Here is a 20,948-nt window from a genome sequence, read left to right as displayed (position 1 = left end):
GACCAAATTTTAAATGATTAAATTTTGGGAGGACAAAATGCCAGGATTAAGGAATACAGAGACCATTTTTTAAATGACCCCTATTTGCAAGGACTAAACACATATAAAAGCCATATTTATTTTTATAAAAAATTTAAAGATTGAATTTTAATCGTCCGATCGTAATTGAATAATTATAGATATCTCAAATATTTGAATGCGTGTAATCCAATTTTAGGGGAGTTTTTTGAGAGAAAAAAAGAGATTAAATTTAACTAATAAGTATTAGCAAAAATATAAAAATAATAAATAATATATATTAATGCAATTCAATCCAAACAGTTGTTACAAAAACAGATCCAATAAGTTTTAAATTTGTTGTGTCCGATAACAAGATTATCTTAAGAAAGATAGATAATCTTACATTGCAAATGAATCGGTGGAAGAAAAGTGTACCATTGTTGAAGATCTGGTCAGAATCCATGGAAGCACCTGGAACGTTGCTGGTGAAACGGATGGGGTTGTATCCGCACAAGCGCTGCCCAAGTCAGATGGGAAACAAAAAGATTAAGAGGTTTGAAGGAAATAATTAACTTACCTTGTTTGGAAGTGGAGCTCTACTTATAGGTATAAGGAAGAGTGTTGGGTTTTACTTTAGGGTTAATAGGTCTTTACCCCCCTGTAATATAGAGCACTTTTGGTTTTGCCCCTTGTAAAAAAAATTTTTTAGATTCCGTCCTTGTAAAATGAAGATTCTTCAAGATTGCCCCCTGAGCCCTGTGACTCAGCAGAATCTATGATGTGGCACCTACGTGGCTTTTACTTTTTTTTTTTTTTTTTTTGCTTGCCACGTGTAAAAAAAAGTTTACACGTCATTTTTATTTAAAAAAATTAAAATAAAAAATAAAATTTAAAAAAACGAAAATTATATTTTAAAAAATCTGAAAATTAATTTCCAAAATTTTAAAAAATCTGAAAAAATTCAAACTATTTTTTTAAATCGAAAAAAAATTAGATTTTTTTTTTCCAAAAATTAAAAACATTTAGATTTTTTTTCCGAAATAGAAAATTGTCTTATCTTTTTCGAAATTAAAAAACATTCATATTTTTTTCGAAATAAAAAAGTTTTTTAAATTTTTTCTACAAAGAATGAAAATTCTGGAAAATATTTTAATTTTTAAAAATTTGGATATAAATATTTTTAAATTCCAACTATTTAATCTGGAAAAAAAAATGATTTTATTTAAATTTTTAAAATCTTAACTTCAGATATTTTCGAAAATTTTAAATTTAGAAAAAATTCTGATTTTTTTTTGAAATTTTTTATAAAATCCAGTTTCTTTTTTAAAATACTTCCTAATTTCAGGAAAAAAAATTCGTAAAAATTCAGGAATATATTTTTTGAATTTTTTTCTAAATGCTAACTTAATATATTTCCAATCAATGACATGAAAACTCATATGGTATACCATTTCCATTCTCGAACTTAATATATTTCCAAATTTTCCAAAAAAAATTATACTAAATTTAAAAAAAAAATCCGAATTAAATTAAAATTATAAAATTTGGAAAAAAAAAGTATTATCTAATTTTTTTGAATTTGTAAAAAATATTTGAATTTTTTTCTAATTATTTAATTTCAAAAAAGAATTTATAAAATTTCTGGAATAAAGATTTTGAAATATAAAATATATTTTTTTTATTTTAAAAATTAAATTAAAAAAATCTGCATGTTTTTTCTGATTTTAACAAAAATCTGGAACTTAATTTTTTTTTTTAAAATCTGAATTTTTTTTTATTTTTTAAAAAGAATCTGGAACTTTATTTTTTAAAAAAAAATTCAATTTTTTAAATTTTTGAAAAAAAATTCTATTTTTTTTCTGATTTTTAAATTATTTTTCGTTTTTTAAAAAAAATATATATTTTTTTTTTTAATTTTAAATGACATGTAAATTATTTTTTACACTTGGCATCCAAAAAAAATGCCACATCATAGATTCTGCTGAGTCACAGGGCTCAGGGGGCAATCTTGAAGAATCTTCATTTTACAAGGACGGAATCTAAAAAAAATTTTTTACAGGGGGCAAAACCAAAAGTGTCTTATATTACAGGGGGGTAAAGACCTATTAACCCTTTACTTTATATATATATATATATATATATTTTTTTTTGAGGGGTAGGGTTTTACTTTATATATATATATATATATTTTTTTTTTTGTGGGGGAGGGTTTTACTTTATAATTGTTCATTTGCTAATTGGATATGACATTTTAGCCGGTCCAAAACAAAATTACTGAATTTTATTTTTATATGTTTACAGTTTTACTTTGAGTATGAGCACTATAAGCACTAGCGAAAAGACGTGACCGTTTTTCCGCTCTTTTTATTGCACTAACGTTTAAAAGTTATGAAAGATGTTTTTTTTATGAAATTTTTATTTTGATTAAAACTTAAAATATAAATGTTTCTTGCTTTCAAGTTACAACAAACCAAGCTAACCATGTTTATCTATTTCAATTACACCAACAATATAAAAAAAAAATAATCTAAATTCTTTTTTTGATGACACCAACAATAACCTTTATTATATAAAAGTTGTTTACGAGTATAATTAGGATAATGAAATAATAAGTATAAATATTTAATTTTTTTATATATATTTGTTATATGTGTTATTTGTATCGAAAATTAATGACATTGTTGAAAAGTGAAAATATCAACCCAAAAGAGAGGCGAAAGAGGTTATTTTCTTTATATTATATACTACAGAATAGACTACGCTGAAAGCTGCCAAGAAAATAGTTATGTAATTTCAATATTGTGGACTTTTAGATCGTATGGTTCACTTCATGGAGAAAAAGAAAAGTCTTTTAAATATCTATATGATTTTCATTGTGGATTTTCAAATCTTATGGTTCAATGTGGACTATTAAATCGTATGGACGTGTCAATAAACTATCGTCCCAATTATTATCCATACGTATTTTTATAATCTGGTTCTTCTTATAATGTCTCTCCCCAAACCATATGTTACCCTATTGTTATCAATAACTACAAAAATGGTAACCTTTACAAATATTTTGGTGGTCATGATTCTCATCTTGCTTTGTAATTGCAACTTAGGTATGTGCCAAGTTAATGGTTGTAGTCGGAAGGATTTTAGGTGCGGACGTCACGGCCCGCCAATCCGATTTCCCTTCCGACTTAACGACAGAGAAACAGAATATGGATGCAGTTATACCGGCTTTAATCTTAGTTGTTCAGACACGCAGAAAACTCTACTTGAGCTTCATCCACATTCTGGTCCAATTCAACTCGAAGTCACAGCAATAGATTATCAATTACAACAATTACAAGTATCTGACCCTGAAAATTGCCTTCCAAGACAGTTTTTAAAGCTTCTTCATTCACAAATTTCACCTTTTCAATTATTTTCGAGATCCGACTACAATTATAGCTACACTTTCATGGATTGTAGTTCATTATCCTGCCCGGTTTATGTTGCTGATTCTAGTAATACACTCCTTGCTTTGGGTTTGGACCCAATACTCTGCACCAAGACTTTAGATATTCTTTCTTCATCGTTGTCCTTGCGATATGATAATATTTTGGTTATGACATGGTCAAAACCCAATTGTAGCAAGTGTGAAATAGAAGGGAAGATGTGTAAACTGAAAAACAATGGAACTGAAGACGAGATAGAATGTTTTGACCGTCATCACAAACCAACTAAAAAGATACTTCTATATGCCACAGGTGAGATATACCTCTTTACATTTTTTCGAGACTTGGTCTAATGTGTATAAGGAAATCAATCTTGCACCATGGACAAGTTTTTTTCTTTTTTTTCTTCCATTTGATCAATAAGATACATCATATCAAAGTTGATCAAATGGTAAGACTTTTTGATCAAATACCGGAAACAATATTTAATGTATACTCAACTGAATTAACGACAATTTTACATGTGATTAAATAGTGGTGGTATGGGTAGGGAAACTTGTTTGTCCATGAAACGTTTTTGTTAAGTTTTCTTTTGTTAACATCCAATAGAATTTTTTTCATATCCCTTAGAATATGTTTGAAAGAATCTTAGTAATATGTAGTGCATTTTATTTAATTCATAAGGATTAAAATTGATTAAAATGAATATTATATATACATATTAGATTAATTCTAACATGAACAAATTTTATACACTAAATCTGATTTAAAAAGATTGAAAGCAAAAATTATAGGGTTAATAGGTCTTTACCCCCTGTAATATAGGTTAATTCCGGTTTTCCATCCTGTAATTTTTTTTTTATTTACCCCCTGTAAAAAAAAATTGCTTTGATTTACCCCCTAATAGGCTAAATAAAAACGAAAATTTCTTGAAAAAAATATATAATTGGTTTTTGTTTAATATAATATTAGGGGGTAAATAAATATTTTTTTTTTAAAGGGGGTGAAACAAAAAAAAAATTACAGTGGAGAAAACCGGAAATGACATATTACATGGGGGTAAAGACCTATTACCCAAAATTATATATCTATAAGGATTCAAAACAATTAATATCTATTTTTTACAAAACCTAAGTAAATTTTTTTTCTTTTCTAAATGAGCTAAAAGTAAAATGTGTATATTGAAATAAAATAAAGATATATTTAAGCATATTTTTTCAAGACAAAGTCAAAAATAGGAAAGATTGCTATCAGTAGTTATGGATGGAATTCATTCCCATTCACCACACCCACCAAACTGTCAAATGTTCGAAACTATTTATCTTTAACGCTTTATCCGAAACTTATTCTCTTATCAAGTGAATTCTATGTGGATCTCACCATTTTATGTAAGATCCAGTTCTAAAGTTTAAGACCCACGTAAATTTCACCCAATAAAATATTATGTGTTAGACTTGAAAAAATGTGTTCATAACACTCCTTATTCCACATTTTTTAGGAAATATCTAATAGATTCGAAGACCCATGCTCTCATTTTTATTTCTAAAGATTTTTTTACAAGTTTTTTTTTTTTTTTTGTGTCATGTTTTAATTTGGTGTGCTTAAAGTCGATATATCAAAAAGTTTTGGTAGCTGCGAAAGAGATGTCTTTTTATGAATCTTATAGCAGAATCAGATGTTTCTAATGTGGTTTTGACGTTTAATGCTCATCAACAACCTCCCTCCTATGTCGACTCTATTATTATAAAGTGTATTAGTTTTAATGTTAATTTATGTAGCTTAATTTTTTTGCATGTTAGGCATGAAGCCAACCAAACTGCTTATTATTTAGCTAAATATGCGCTTCCTATTTATTGTTAGATTTGGCATTTTTATGGTCTTGACATTTGATTTATGTAAGACTTTTTGGTAATGTAACGTGAAAAAAAAAAGTATTCGTTCCTAGGAAATAATTACTCATAAATTAATTAGTGTTGTTTTGTGCAGTTGTGTTCGTAGGTTCAGTTATGGTAACACTGATTATTGCAGCCTGTTTGCATCTCTATAGCTATTTTAAACTGAAAGGTGAAGATGAGACTAGAATCGAAAAGTTCTTAGAGGATTACAGGGCACTCAACCCTGCAAGATTCTCTTATGCTGATATAAAGAGGATTACAAATAATTTTAGGGAAGAGTTAGGTGAAGGAGCTCATGGTGCAGTTTTCAAAGGTAAATTATCTAATGAAATTCTTGTGGCTGTGAAGATGCTTAAAAACACCGAGGGCGATGGAAAAGAGTTCATTAACGAAGTGAAAGCTATGGGAAAAATTCATCACATCAATGTTGTTCGCTTGGTTGGATTTTGCGCCGATGGATCCTACCGTGCTCTTGTTTATAATTTCTTTCCAAATGGTTCGTTACAGAACTTCATAACCCGACCTGATGATATGGACCATTTTCTCGGATGGGAGAAGCTACAACAAATTGCTCTTGGCATAGCCAAAGGTATTGAGTATCTTCACATGAGTTGTGATCAGCAAATTCTTCACTTCGATATTAATCCCCATAACGTGCTATTAGATGACAAGTTTGTTCCAAAAATTACTGATTTTGGTTTGGCGAAATTGTGTTCTAAAAATCAAAGCAAAGTGTCAGTAACTGCCGCAAGAGGGACTTTAGGTTACATTGCACCTGAAGTGTTTTCGAGGAACTTTGGAAATGTATCGTATAAAGCTGACATATATAGTTATGGGATGTTACTGCTTGAAATGGTTGGAGGAAGAAAAAATATAGGTCAGTTGTCTGAGGAAAATATTCAAGTTCTATATCCAGAATGGATTCACAATCTACTTGAAGGCCGAGATATTCACGTAAATATTGAAGGAGCAGAAGATGATAGAATTTTAAAGAAACTCGCAATCGTAGGACTATGGTGCATACAGTGGAATCCAATAAATCGTCCATCTATAACAGTTGTGCTCAAAATGTTAGAGGCTCTAGAAGAAGAAAACTTGATTGTTCCCCCAAACCCTTTTAACTCGACGACGTCCAGAGTTGTGGAAACCAAAACAAAATTTTCAACCTTAGAGTTGGAAGCTATACATGAATGAGATAAGGCAGTCAGATTAGAAAAATATCACGTGCTGCAAGATTAACATCTTACATATAATTAGGTGTGACGTCCGTTAATTTTGATGTACTTTAATAGAAAATAGTTTAATATTTTTGCAAAGATTTACAGAGGTTATATGTTATAAACTTTCGATTGAACGGTGTAACACAAATGTTGAAACGAAATATATGAATAAAGTTTAATCCACTAAGATATTAGAAGAGTGATAGGTTTACAAGTGTTGAATTGCTTCTCAAGATTTGCAATTAATAAGAATAAAGTTAAATTGATAACATTTGAGAGAATAAATTTCAAGAAGAACATGACTATAAGAGAATTCCAATATAAACTCTAATTGTAGCTCCTAAATCCTTATTTATTATCAGAGCACTACATTCTGCGTTTAATAAACACCTATTACTCAATGCACTAATTTCACAGTGATCCTCTTGTTACTGAACTTATACTTCACAACATCGAAACCACGTTATACCGATTAAGGGGTTTGTAAGTAAATGATGTATAGGAATTGTAAGGGAGTGACTCATGACCAGATGATACGTTGTTTGTGTCAAGCAGATGAAGCCATATTAATTTAGGTAAAGAAGTTTAAATAACAGAAGAAGATGCATCTTTGAAACTTCACAAATCTTTTCGTGTTCACTTATTTAAGACCAAATTATGGGTTCTTTGAAAGGTCTATGAGTTTTTTTTGTTTTCCACCAGAGGAATGCTTCCTTTTACAAGAGGCAAGCTAGCATTTTCTTCGTCAGATGAAAAGCGTGTTTCACCTTGCTTTACTAGATAGATGTGTCCTTCTCTTCCTTTTTTCTTCTGTAGTATTGGTTTCCTTAAGGATTTATCTTTGGTTGATGTAGATTTCTTGCACTGCCCTCATCTTTTCCTAGTAAGGTTTTTAACGATGGAGTTGTTGGTCTTGCACAATGTTTTTTCGTTGGGTTTTTTCCTAGTCCCATAATTTTCAAAATAGAAGGACATAAAGTTCAAACCTTGTTAAGACATACAACATAGCATAGTAAAATATGCCATATAAAACACTAATGGATGGATCAATCTCTTGGTAATTATGAGTATCGCAAGAAGAGCAAAAAGGATGAACAAAGTGCAAATATAATAACACGAACAAGTAATAGAATAGACGTGCGCATAAGAGTCAAGAGTCAAGTTTATTTCCCTTCTTGGGTTTACGACCAATTTAGCGAAGGGAAGGAAATAGAAATGGGAAATGGTACAGAAGAGGAGGAAAAGATATTGAAGAAGATGATAATAGTTGCATTGTGGTATATACAGATGAAACCAATTGATCGTCCGTCAATGAACAATTGAAGGAGATGTTGAGTCCTTGGAAATGCCTCCAAAGCCATTTCAAACTCCTAAAGGAATGCCTGTACAAGGAATTGGACAACTCAGAAATCTACCTTGACTGCTACCTGGAGATTCTACAAACTCACCTACCATCGTTATAAATCGATGTTAAGCTATATACAATATGTTTGGAAACACGGTAATTTAGAGCTGAATGCACGGAAAATGACATCACCAAGGCCTAACATCCTACCATCCCTGCTGTGGCACCATAGCTTTGTTTTCCAAACACAAGCTTATAGTTTTACATAGCCTATTAAATAATTTTATTGCTTAAAATATTGATTTCAGTTCTGCATAGTAATAGTAGCCCATTTTCACCTTTTCAGTATTAGATTTTCCAGGTTCCAAAATCCATTTGCTATTTTCTGTTTTTAGGTCCAAAATAAAGGCAGTCAAACAAACTCATCAGTTTTTATCGGCAGATCCTGGCTACCCACCAGCGTATAGATGGTGTATTCGTAATCGGTTGCAGATTATTGTTTGTCTGAACCTTCAATAAAGTCTGGTCAATTTTTAAAACCTAAAACAACCATGCCAACTTATTTAACAGAGTTGAAGGTGTGTATCATCTCCACAAACACTTGGAATATTAAGCTGGTGCAAGCAATTTTCAACTATGATGAAACACATGCCATTCTCACTACTCCTATTCTACCATGCACCCATGAATATAGCCTTATTTCTAGAATGTTCAAATTCAATAATGGCATATACTCGGTGAAGAGAACTTATAAAGGTTCTGTATGCAAATAATTACTATTTTTTAGCAAACAATAGTCAACAAGCATGAAAATGGTTAAGTTCTGGGCTTGGTCCTTCGGGATGATGAAGGACTTTTCAGTCTTGAAAGGAAAAAGAACCGTATAGGTTGTGTTACCATGTTGGGACGACGGCCTTTTGGCCCCATATTTACTCTTTTTACGTGTATGCAACAACGTTTGGGAGATATATCCCGAAGGGTTTCTAAACACAAAAAAATAAGCCGTCCGGAAGTTACCAACCGAATAACTTTGAGGAAAAAAAAGGCAAAATTCCCACGTTGGAAGGGGTAACATTTGGCCTATTGTGGGCTCTTGAGCTTAGGAGATGGAATTTAAAAACCACTACTTCCATCTGAATTGATGTTTGCTCAATAAGTCTCTCATATTGTTCTCATTTTCAGAAAATTTTGCTTCCATCAAGAGTTACGATCCGATTGGGGTTTACTAAAAAAAAATTGATTAGGAGTTACCACCCGATCAGTTGAGCAATTTGAGGAATTTATTGAGCAAGACTCGTCTGAATTTACTCGTGCAGCTGGTAAAAAAAAAACATTTTTTTTGTCTAGACTTATACACGTCGACGCAAAAATAAACTAGACTTACCCAATACAGAAATACCCTAAAATGAAACACAAATATAACACATGTCCAGGTTCAATCATTAGCACGTAAGATAGGAAAAATGGGGTGTTATAGGCTCTACCATTACTTTCCATGTTACACCTGACAGCGGCCATACTACTTAAACCACTCATGGCTTTTGAGATAAAACAATTCTGGTTTTCTTTTCTTGGTTTTCAATAAAAGCAACATATCAAGATTCTTAAAATAGATTAACTCCTTAAGAGCTCTAACTAGAAAAAGGGAGCTAGATGAAAAACATACAGATTGGACAAATGATAGTTTCGTACCACTAATTCAAGGACATGTGGTATTTATACATAATGCATATGCAATACTTATATTTTAGTAACTATACTAACAAATTCATATTCCATATTTTACAAATAAAGAAAACAATACACTGATATATTAGGCCATGAGACAACATAACAGTACAAATGTAAGGTATATAATATAAGGGTCTTGCTAACAAGTGCCATTAGGGCAGTTGTTAACGATTAAACAATTGATAACTTGCATATAGAAAAAGTTGCTCTTTGATGTTTCAATGTGTTGAATACACAAATCCGAAGACAAAATGTTCACTTTGAACTTTTATAAAGGCACTTGTTAGCAAACACTTCTCACTAATTTTGTTTAGAGAATTTGCTGATCAAAACTCAATATTCAGATCTTACGCACCAAATTAACACTCTCTCTAAGCCTTTGAAGACTCCTAATTTCCTTCTGTCTAATTCATAAATACCCCAAATCACACGCAAATATAACACAAGTCCTAGTTCAAACGTTAACGTTAGAACAGAAGGAGGGAAAAATGGGGCTTTAATTTCGTTCCATGTTATATACGATCTTCCATCTCGGTATGGACCCAGGACCTTTGACTCTTTATATCTTAGCTTAAACCACTTAAGTTACTCAAGCCATTTTACATATTGCGCATGCAGATATTACATTTAGGTAATAAAGTAACAAATTCATGTTTTATTTTTTACAAATAAAGCAAACACTAGACAGTAACATTAGGCCATAATTCATCAGACAACAAAACAATCAAAATGCCAAACATACATAATTACTTCAGTAAAGGATTAGTTACAATTTCCTCCACATAACTGGTTGACCAATCTGATTCAGTTTCATTTGAGTTGCTATCAAGATTATCTTGATTGGTTTCGTGTGGATATAGCAAAGGCTTTGGAGGCATTTCAATATTTTCAATATCTCCTTCAAGCATCTCTACTACTTTGTTCATTGAAGGACGATCAACGGGTTTCAACTGTATACACCAAAGTGCAACTATGAATATTTTCTTCAAAACATCATTAATTTCCTCCATAATCACATCTTCCATTTCTCTCACTGTACTTTTAACCAATTGATCATAAATCCAAAAGGGGAAATAAAGTTGACTTGAATGCTCAGCATGTGAATTCAAATTTCTTCTTCTACTTGCGATTTCAATCAAAAGCATTCCAAAACTATACACATCGGCCTTGTGTGATATTCTCCCAATATTTTGGTAGAACAATTCAGGAGCCATGTAACCAATTGTTCCTCTTGCTGCCGTCAAAGTGGCAATGCTTTTGTCAATAGGATAAAGCTTTGCAAGACCAAAGTCCGAAACTTTAGGGATGAAATTTTCGTCCAGAAGGATGTTGTGAGGCTTAATATCAAAATGCAAAATTTGCATATCACAACCCTGATGAAGATATGAAATTCCGCGAGCCACTCCAAGAGATATCTCATATATTTGGTCGTTAGATAGAGATATAACTCCCTCTTTGTTGAAAATATATTTATCAAGTGAGCCATTGGGCATGTACTCGTAAACAAGAGCGCGTTTTGATCCTTCGACACAAAACCCAACGAGTCTTACCACATTTGAATGGTATATTCTCCCTATGGTTGCAACTTCACTTATGAAATCTTGGCCATTAGTTTTTGATTTAATTTTCAACATCTTTATGGCTACAAAGGGCCCACTTATTAGATTTCCTCTATACACATCTCCATAACCTCCTTCACCCAATTTTACCTTGAGTCCTTTTGTCATCTGCTTTATCTCTTTGTATGAATACCTTATTGGCATGAGTGTATTACTTTGCAGAAAATCTTCGATATTTTCATATATTGATGCATGTCTTCTTCGATATGTATAGATCAATAACGCAGAGAAAAGTATGATGCCCAACATAATTCTAACTGCAATGTATGGCAAAACATACTTTCCTGTGACTATTCCAACTTTGTTTGCATAATTATAATTATATTCCCAATCAAATTTGATGCTTGCTAGCTCACAAAGTCCTACAATTCATATCAAAGATTTGGTCATGACTCATGATAAACATCTAGGCTAGTGGTAGAACCATAGGATTATAGATTCAGATAACCAGATGAAACTAAAATGTAAAATTAATGAAAATTGTAGCGAAAATTCCTAGAATTACTTCTTTGTTAACTTAGCATTTACTTACTCATTGAGCTGCTGTTGAAAATTTACTCAAAATTGATGTTGAAGGTTCGTCAAAATTCATGGTGCGATTTGGAGAAATCGTGTCGTGATTTTGATCCATTTATTTAGACCTTAAGTTCTTGATTTTGATCCAGGGACATATCCGATATATTATCCATACACCAAAATATAAAGAGCGTAGATGTATCTCTTCTAATTTAATCAGGGTTTAAGTTTTTTTTTTTCTTTCTAATACATTCAATCACAATCCCGTAACATTTAGATCATATTATACATATCTTTTCTAAGGTTTCAGTTTAATTCTCATTTTGAACATGTAATAACGTTAAATCTCTTAGATTTTTTTTTTTCCGCCCATTTAAATCTTATATGACTCGGAGAATAGTCTTTGTACTAATGCATGGAAAATATTCGATTTAAAAAGAAAAAAAAAGCTTTATTCAAAAGAATCATTAAAAGGTATTGCTCGCGGGTTCTATGGGTTACAAGAAAAAGGAGAAAGGGGTAATGACTATGCAATTTATTATTCATAAAAGAGAAAACACGATGAATGGATGATATGGAATCCATACCTTGATAAATGCCTGAGACAAAATCTGCAACAGAAAAAAAAAATAGAATTAAGTTTTTTCTTGAGATCACATAATTATAGTGCAGTTTACTTCATAAAAAAAAAATTATATTAGGGAAATACTAGCTTGTGTCCGTTAGAAAGCTAAAGTAGAAGTATATTTTTAGAACTGTTTTTTTTTTTTTTTTTTTTTTTTTAACTTGTTTATTTAATGTTGTAAACGTTTAATAATTCAGAAGTTTATTTATTATTTCCTTTTTTAGTTTTTAATTTGTGCTCTTTGCAATCGGGGGTGCAAGGGGGAGCCATGGAACCCCCATTTAAAAATAACTTTTTTTATACCCTGAATTATTTTTATGAGCAAAATCACTTGATTGTATACGTTATGTGGTTGAGACCTAAAATTTGCAGCTTTGAAGGCCTCAAAGTCCCTAGACCCAAAATAGTGTTATTTTGGTGAAGTTGATTTATGATCCATGGTTGTTCACCAACATAACTCACTATTGGTTTAATGGTCATCAAACCTACAAGGGATTGTACATGATACATTGGGTTATGGAAGGAATATTTCAGTATTAGCTGACAGTGGACTATTAATCAATGGTTGTTGTATAAGATAATCCAAAACTAAACATTGTTCCAATTGTTGGGTTGTAGACGTATCTTCGAGCGTAAGACATGTTGCTCGCTTGCATAGTACTTCCATAAGGTGGAACTTGCGGCATTCCCATGTAGGTGGAGTTTAACATGGGAAAGATAAAGAGTTTTCCACCTTGGACAAGTAAACACTGACCATTAGATTAAGTAAAGAACATAGTTTTATCCTAAACTCTCAACACTAGATTTTTTTTCACCGTAGCTTCCACCACCACTCTCTCTTCCATTACCATTAACCTAGCATGTGTCAAAATTTCCTTAAATGAAAATACGGTCTCCACTCACCCACTATCCTCAGTAATTAATAAACTTCAATCATCTTCTTAGTCAATTGAGAGATGAAATACCAATTTCATAAATCATCTTCTTAATCTTCACCCACTCACTTGTAACAAAACCCCAATTTATTATTTTACCACTCACATTTTTTCATAACCCATCTTCTAATTTAATTTGATTCTTCTCACTTGAATCCCACATTAAAAAAAAAAAAGATTTGTTATGAGAAATTTTGGAGTGATGGGTTTGAAAGGATTTCTCAAGAATATGTTTTATGTGACGATGAGTATTGTTGTTGTTTCGAGAATAAAAACTCTACAATATAAATAGTTAGTCTATTTTCATTTTTCAAATCTACTTTTGTTTCCATTTTCTAGACTTATTTCCTTTTTCGAGATCTGATTTTGTTTGTTAGAGTTGTTTAGTTTTAATCTGATTTATGGATCACATGTGAAGAAGAGTTTTTATGTTCTTGGTTGAAGATTGAATATGGCAACGAAGGAGAGATGATAGTGGAAGATAGGGAAAAAAAATCTAGTGTTGAAAATGTACCATAAGACAATGTTCTTTACTTAATTTAATGGATAAAATTTACTTTCTCATGATGGGAATCTCTTCTTCTTTTCCATGCTATATGCCACTTCCAATGTATCCTACTGCTTCTGGTGGCTTCCTTGCCATATGTACCGGTCTAACTTGAAGGATAGCCTGATTATAAGCACAATTTGCCACTGGATTCCCCCGAGGATTAGTTGTGGAAAAAACACCACGCTAGGAATAACGAGTATAAAGTGTTTATTGTATAGGGATGGACTGAACCTGATGAGGTCTTACGGATGAAATGATCGATTGACTTTGATTAACAACACTTTCCATATTTTGACTCCCTTGTACTCTTTGTGGAGTTTTAGTGACTAAATTGTCACCATAATTGGTTACATCTAGCAATGTCAACAAGTTTTTTGGAGACTCGATACATTATGTCATGTATCCCCATATCAATATAGTTTATAATTAAATACATAGTCATCACCATTGAAGTCACGTGTTTCAACTAGTTGTGTCTTAAAAATGCTAGAAGGAGCCATAAATGTTGGCATTCTCAATGTCAGTGAAGGCTCGTTCAATCGAGGCTAACATTAATTACTTAATGTTTCAATTATAGTGTATGAACTAACTATTTATAGCAAAAATTATGTATATTATTAACCAAACGGCGTCACCTATAATGATGAGCCCTTTCTCGTTTAATTTCGCAAGTTTATGCATGAAAACTTCCTTGCTAATGGAGTTGTGGCACCCAAAGTTTGGCTCTGATCTCCATCTTCACACCATGATCTATTGACATCATTCTTAGTGCACAACTCCATGATAATCATGTATTTTCCCTCACCTTTTATTTGTTAGTGGTGCTACAATCGTGGAACATGAGTTTTATGTATCATGGTCTAGTCTTACTATGTTTAGACCCAGTCTGGACTTATGTACCCATGTATTGAGTTAATGGCCTAGATAAAGAATCAACTCCTCTTGCTTGGCTGCTTAAGCATCACCTATCCTTCCATCAGTTGGTGGTTTCCTCGCCTAATAGTCTAATTGTTTATTTTTCAAGATTATTTTTTAAGATTAGCCAACAAAATAATTATTTTTAAATATAAACATAGTATAATTGGATTTTGGAATACTTAATATATATTTTTCTTTGCAATAGAAAAGTCTGCAACAGTCCTAAGATGTAGCTAATTTTAATCGAACTCTGATTATCGATATCTATGTTATATTATTTCACATTAATCTCTCTCTTCCTTATCTTAATGCAGGGAAGTTGATGAAATATTATTCGACTTCAAGTAAGTATAGAATTTTATTATAAACTTAGTGCAAGATTACTAAAAACGAAAAATTAAGAAAATTTTAAATTAAATCAGAGAACCTTACCATATAGAATGAAGGCCAGATGCATCCACCAACGTGCTGAAAATTGCAATAGAGAAGAAATCATTTTACATATATGATGAAAATAATACATAATATCAGGCCAAATTGTTAATAATTTATAATTAAATCCATCTTTAAACTAAATTTTACCATTCATGTGATTTTAGGGGTCCATTTGACTTGTAATAGGATAAGAACTAGATAAAATAATACAGAACAACGTTTAAGTTACATAATTTTTCTGTACATTGAACGAGGAGAATGAGTCATGAATAGCGAGAGATGAACAACTATATCTATTACCCCTTATTTTATCATGTCTCATAGTCTATTTATAAATTAATTCGGGTACAACAAAAGTTGTCTTGTTTAATGGTGACGTTTAGCATACAAAAGTATAACTTTTGTGTATAGTGCAAAAATGAGGTTTTCACCATTGATTTATTATTAAAATATTACTTGCGGTTTTTTTTTGTAATGTTACAAAGTAACGAGGCAAAAAGAAAAAGAAAAAAGAGGGAGAGTCAAAATTATGTTTCAAGCTTATCTCTGAGAACGAGAGATTCTATGCCTGATGGAGGGCAGTTCCAGCGAGTAGAGCACCTTGCATGTGATCCTTCCTTAGTCGTAAAATCTACATACGAATTTTGTTCCCTAAGAACATGCGCCAATCTTGTATTACCATTTCCATGTAAAACATCTCTAATATGAAGGATGTCAGTAGTATAAATGTGCAAGGTATGATCACGACCATCAGTAAGCATGTCAACTGAATCCAAACAATCACTCTCACAAATAATGTTGGCATAGCATTTTAGACTACAAAAATCAAGACCTATCTGAATAGCACGGAACTCAGCTAATAACGCATCACCTCAACTTCATAGTGAGAAAAATCAGTTATTCAATCTCCATCGTGGTTAGTACTAGCGTGTTTACTGATTGATGTTTTCAATATTTTTAAAAAGAGTATTTTTTTTGTGGTGGTGAGGTTTAAACCGGACCTTGCATATTTTATTCATTATCCTTACCAACTGAGTTAGGCTCACGAGGACTAAAAATAGTATTTAACAATAAGGCGATTGCAATTGTATTTACACTAATTTTAAAAAATTGAAAAAAAAATGTGTTCTTCTTCTTTGTCATCAATGTCTTCATCAAGAAAGTGTATTTCTCGGCAACCCATAAAATAAGAAGGATTTAGAAATCAAATTACGCATTAATTAAACTTTTCTCTATAATCAAATTTCAGATTCACATCTTATGGTTTTCTTGTCTTCTTCTCTCTTTTTTCTCGTGAGTTTTGAGCAAGCTATTAATTATAAATTAGAAAATGATAATTCAAAGCCAATGTTTGAATCAACCGGATAACGTGAACTATATTCAAACTCAAAAAGTAATTTAATTTAATGTTTATGGGTTTGTTTCTCAGTATGTAATTTGTTGTTAAAGGATAATCATTTGGGATAAATTTGTATTTATTGAAAATGTTGTGGCAAGTCCATATAAATATTAAATTAAAGATATGAGGTGAATATTTTTTCGTACGCCAATGAAGGAACCAGACTCTGCTATACCAATTTGATGGAACAATGTCTAAAGATTGAATGAAAACAACACAGTTTGAGAGAGAGAGAGAGAGAGAGAGAGAGAGAGAGAGAGAAAGAGAGAAGAGAGAGAGAGAGAGAAAAGAAGAGAGAGAGAGAGAGAGAGAGAGAGAGAGGAGAGAGAGAGAGAGAGAGAGAGAGAGAGAGAGAGAGAGAAGAGAGAGAGAGAGAGAGAGAGAGAGAAGAGAGAGAGAGAGAGAGAGAGAGAAGAGAAGAGAGAGAAGAGAGAGAGAGAGAGAGAGAAGAGAGAGAGAAAAAAAGAGAAGAGAGAGAGAAGAGAGAGAGAGAGAGAGAGAGAGAGAGAGAGAGAGAGAGAGAGATGAAAATAAAACTTGTAAATTTTATTTATGAATTGAACTATCTATTTACAAGAGCTATGAAGTATTTATACATCAAGTGATGTAACAAACAACTAAAACAAACTCATAACTTCACGTGCAAGTAACTTGAGTTAGTTACTTCACATGCAAGTTTCTAATGAAGCTACTAACAAATATAAGACTAATTCTAACTAAAATGAATTACTAATCCAATAAATTGATTATCTCTCTCGATTGATTCTTCTGTTTACTTGATTGTTCCTTTTCTTATTGGTTATGATGTTTGATTGATTATTTCTCTATTTTTTTGTTTGATTGATTCGTTCTATTCTGACTCTTTTGTTTGGTTGTTTCTCTCTATTGATTCTTCTATTTGGTTTGGTGTGATATGTTGTTGCTTCTTCTCTGGCTGGTGCTCATTCATTGGATGCTCCTCTCAGTTAATTATGATATTAATTGGTTTGATTTATTTTTAGGGTTAATTTCGTAACAAGTCTAAAGCTTAGTAAGCTTTAACTTGAGGGATAATATTAGATATTAAATATTTTAAGTTTATATTATTGAGTAAGCTTTTTTTTTTTTTTTTTTTTTTTATGTTTTCTTGTTTGATAAACTTTCAATGTTTTCTGTAGTTGCACCATGAGTTTGAGGGGAGGTGTTAAATAACATGTTATTGGACCTTTATATTTTCTACCTTAGAAGAGTCTATTCGATATTATCTTATGACCATTACTTTTCTCACCCTATGAGCTTTTCACGTGCCTTGTTCGAATTCTAAAATCCGAAATATTTCAGTATGTTTTTAAAGGTTTTATGAGATTTTTATATAGTTCGGATTTTAAAATCAGAACTACATAAGACGCGTGAGAAGCTCATAGATGAGAAAAGAAACAATCTTATTTTATAATGTCATTGGAAACTCTAACCGTCTCCTTTATTATTCTCTCCAAAACCCTAGTTTATTAAAAAAAAAAAAAATGATAGATACGTTTGACAACTAACCTAACAATAAAATGATATATTTTTATATAAAAGAAAGAAAATGTAACAAAGGACCAAGGTCTTACAGCAATTGGTACAGTTGGGTTTGGGGTCGTAACACAGAATGTCGCCGGCAGGGTCCTTGAGGTAGCAATGATCACAAGGACAAAAGGCTAGTATCCAGGAAATTTCAAATCCATAGCCTAGTGCCTTATGAATATCGATGTATGACACATTGCCTATATAAAAGTCATACTGTACTATTTACACACAAAAATTGACAGGTATATAATCATATATAAAAATACATCTCAGTTCAAACAGTGATTAAATTCATTAAAAAAAAAAATATTGATTTCTTGAAAGATTGAAAATATTAATTAAAAACATAAGTTTCTCGAGTCAACTTTTTGTTTCAAAATAGTAATAGCTACATTCTGCATTAAGGTATTCTATTGACTGTTTTACACATGCTAACCTACAATTTTAAACCTTAATATCTTTAAACATGTACTAACAAAAATCATAAAAAACTTATACTACTTCCGTCCCTAATTATAAGATCATTTTAAAAAAATAACGGGAACTAAGAAAATTGATAATAATAAGTTTGTTTATAATTAATATTGTTTTTACAATTTTATCTTTTAAGAGAGAGAATTATTTTATGTTTTCAACATAATATTTAATGTTGATTGAAGAAAAAGATATAAAATAAATAGAGGTATGTTGGTAAAAAAAGAATTAATGTATTTGAAAATACCAAAGAGATCTTATGAAAAGAGAAAAAAGAAAATTCTCAACAGGATCTTATATTTAGAAACAGAATTAATATTTCTAAAATATTTATTGAGATAAATCCAACGACTTATCATATTTTGTCATTTGTTTTTATATATTAATAAAATATAAGTCAGGTTAACTTGTGCTCTTAGGACATAAGTTAAGGAACTTAAAATGGAAATTAAAAATAAATTTTATATTAAAAATATAACTTTTGAAACTTTTAAACATTGAATGCACAATTTGCAAAAAAAAACTTCTACATTTAACTTCTTAACATATGTCTCAAGAGCACACGTAAGCATTTTTCATAAAGTTATCTCAACAGTTAAATGATATAGAAGTTCCTCATTATATATAAGAGAGAGAATATATTTGTACCTATAATGTTGTTGATACTAAATACAGGTGGTGGAACCCAGAAGGATGTGAGAGTAACAAGCTTAACACGACATTGAGGCTCCAATATTCCAAGTTGTGGGTCCCCAACAATAGCATATATGTTGTGTTGACCCATGCAAGAAGATGTATCCGTATAATACATATTCACATTGTTACTAGGTGGACTTGTACAGTTCATGTAAATTACAGGCCTAGATAAATCAATTCCATCGAAAACATAAGAGGTGGAAGATAAATCAATTCCATCGTAAGAACTTGATCGAAGTAAGCTGTATTCGTATGAATTAGTATAATAAGTGAAATTGGTGCGGTATAAGAAGAAGCGAGGGAGAGAGGAGCAATTGTTGGGTTGAATATTAGGGTCAACAACTCGTATTGTGTAATTGTTGTAATTGATTGATTGCACAAAATATTCAGCATCAAACAGCTTCAATACTGTAACGTTGTTTACGCAATTCAACTCGTACAAATTGTTGCCACAGTGGTCTGGGTCGTGTTTTAGTCGGAATGGATGATTTATGTTGGAAATTTTTCCACAGGAAGAAGAACAAGGTTGTGAATAAGTTTTGTGTGGAAGTAGAAACAAGTAAAGAAATACTATCACACATCTTGCATAACTGGTTTTTCGTCCAAAAATAGTGGTTGAAACCATTTTCACTTAAGGTGCTAGTTTTGTTTTGGTGCTGGAGTATAGTATAGTTTTAAAGGATTTACATGGAAAAACTTATTATGTAACTTTCCTATGCTATTTCCAATATCTTGTTTTGGTTCTGAATATTTTGAACCGGTCTGGTCAACACAACTAACATGAAGTTGAGTTTTTGTTTTCAACTCTTCAATCTATTTTGAGAGAAATACTATTTTTTCTTTCATAGTCGTGGAGCAGAAAATATCTTATATCTTTTTCAAACTTTAAATGTAGACTTTTAGATCGTATGGTTTGCGTCATGAACAACTAATTCAATAATCTATCGTCACTAGTATTATATTATCCTTATTGTTATAGACTTATAGTAAGGGCCGGTCCTAATTAATTTTTTTCTTTCCCTTGGATTATTTAATAAAGTCGTGTCATTTAAATTATTCAAACAATTTTCTTCTTCTTGTTTTTTTTTTGTTGTAAAAGATTTGTTCATGATTAATGTTCTTTAAAAATATATTTCAAATAAACTTAATCAAAATGAGTTAAAAAAATATATGAATGTAATTTTTTTTGAAGAAGTTAAATTAGCTTATAAACTAGAGACTGAAGCACGTTACTATGTTTGGTAACAGCAAGAAGCCAACTTATAGCTTGTTGAATTAGCTTATAAGCTTGTTGGATCAAAATGTGATGTGTTTGGTAACAAGCTTTTCTTGTGAGCTTATAACGTTTTTTGAAAAGCTATTTTAAGTAGCTTTTGAGCTTATAGCTTCTTATAATTTCTTCCAATTTTAACCTTGTTAATTTAATTTTATTATTTTAAAATAAAAAAAGAACCTCCCACGTTCCCATGTTTTATGGCTCATTGAAACCAACCTCGTAGCTTACTAGTCACTACATGATATAGTTTTCTATATTTTGGTGTTCCATTTTTTTTTTATGACCTTGATTTTAATTCATATAATAATTTTTTTTGATAAATTCATATAACATTTAATGTT

The 20,948-nt window shown here is 31.1% G+C and overlaps 2 protein-coding genes across 5 annotated transcripts; one reads left to right on the top strand and one right to left on the bottom strand.

Annotated features, from left to right (window-relative positions):
• The first annotated feature begins 2,929 nt into the window (after positions 1-2,929).
• Positions 2,930-6,716, top strand: LOC25482340 (rust resistance kinase Lr10). Its single transcript, XM_013610889.3, has 2 exons — positions 2,930-3,737; positions 5,412-6,716. The coding sequence occupies exons 1-2, from the start codon at positions 2,990-2,992 to the stop codon at positions 6,512-6,514; spliced, it is 1,851 nt and encodes a 616-aa protein (XP_013466343.2). The 5' UTR covers positions 2,930-2,989; the 3' UTR covers positions 6,515-6,716.
• A 3,497-nt stretch (positions 6,717-10,213) lies between these two features.
• LOC25482336 (rust resistance kinase Lr10) lies at positions 10,214-19,992 on the bottom strand. 4 transcript variants are annotated; one of them, XM_024776302.2, is made up of 5 exons: positions 19,284-19,992; positions 18,206-18,358; positions 15,212-15,247; positions 12,339-12,362; positions 10,214-11,597 (listed from the first exon to the last, which is right to left on the bottom strand). In XM_024776302.2, the coding sequence occupies exons 1-5, from the start codon at positions 19,954-19,956 to the stop codon at positions 10,363-10,365; spliced, it is 2,121 nt and encodes a 706-aa protein (XP_024632070.2). In that variant the 5' UTR covers positions 19,957-19,992; the 3' UTR covers positions 10,214-10,362. The 4 variants fall into 4 exon arrangements, with proteins under 4 accessions (XP_024632070.2, XP_039689609.1, XP_024632073.2 ...); XM_039833675.1 differs by lacking the exon at positions 12,339-12,362; XM_024776305.2 differs by lacking the exon at positions 15,212-15,247.
• Positions 19,993-20,948: the final 956 nt, after the last annotated feature.

The sequence above is a fragment of the Medicago truncatula genome, chromosome 1, assembly GCF_003473485.1.
Source record: "Medicago truncatula cultivar Jemalong A17 chromosome 1, MtrunA17r5.0-ANR, whole genome shotgun sequence".
NCBI classification, from domain to species: Eukaryota; Viridiplantae; Streptophyta; class Magnoliopsida; order Fabales; family Fabaceae; genus Medicago; species Medicago truncatula.
Note: the sequence above shows the minus strand (reverse complement) of the source record. Positions and strands in the feature narration are given on the sequence as shown.

What these genes read in the sequence shown, in the direction of transcription:
- LOC25482340 (XM_013610889.3), top strand. Translation starts at nt 2,990, where the DNA reads ATGTCTCTCCCCAAACCATATGTTACCCTATTGTTATCAATAACTACA. An exon ending in GATACTTCTATATGCCACAG is followed by an intron (nt 3,738 to 5,411) that starts GTGAGATATACC and finishes TGTTTTGTGCAG; the next exon opens with TTGTGTTCGTAGGTTCAGTT.
- LOC25482336 (XM_024776302.2), bottom strand. Translation starts at nt 19,956, where the DNA reads ATGGTTTCAACCACTATTTTTGGACGAAAAACCAGTTATGCAAGATGT. An exon ending in ACCCAACTGTACCAATTGCT is followed by an intron (nt 15,248 to 18,205) that starts GTAAGACCTTGG and finishes TGCAATTTTCAG; the next exon opens with CACGTTGGTGGATGCATCTG. An exon ending in TCTGGCCTTCATTCTATATG is followed by an intron (nt 12,363 to 15,211) that starts GTAAGGTTCTCT and finishes TTTCTGTTGCAG; the next exon opens with ATTTTGTCTCAGGCATTTAT.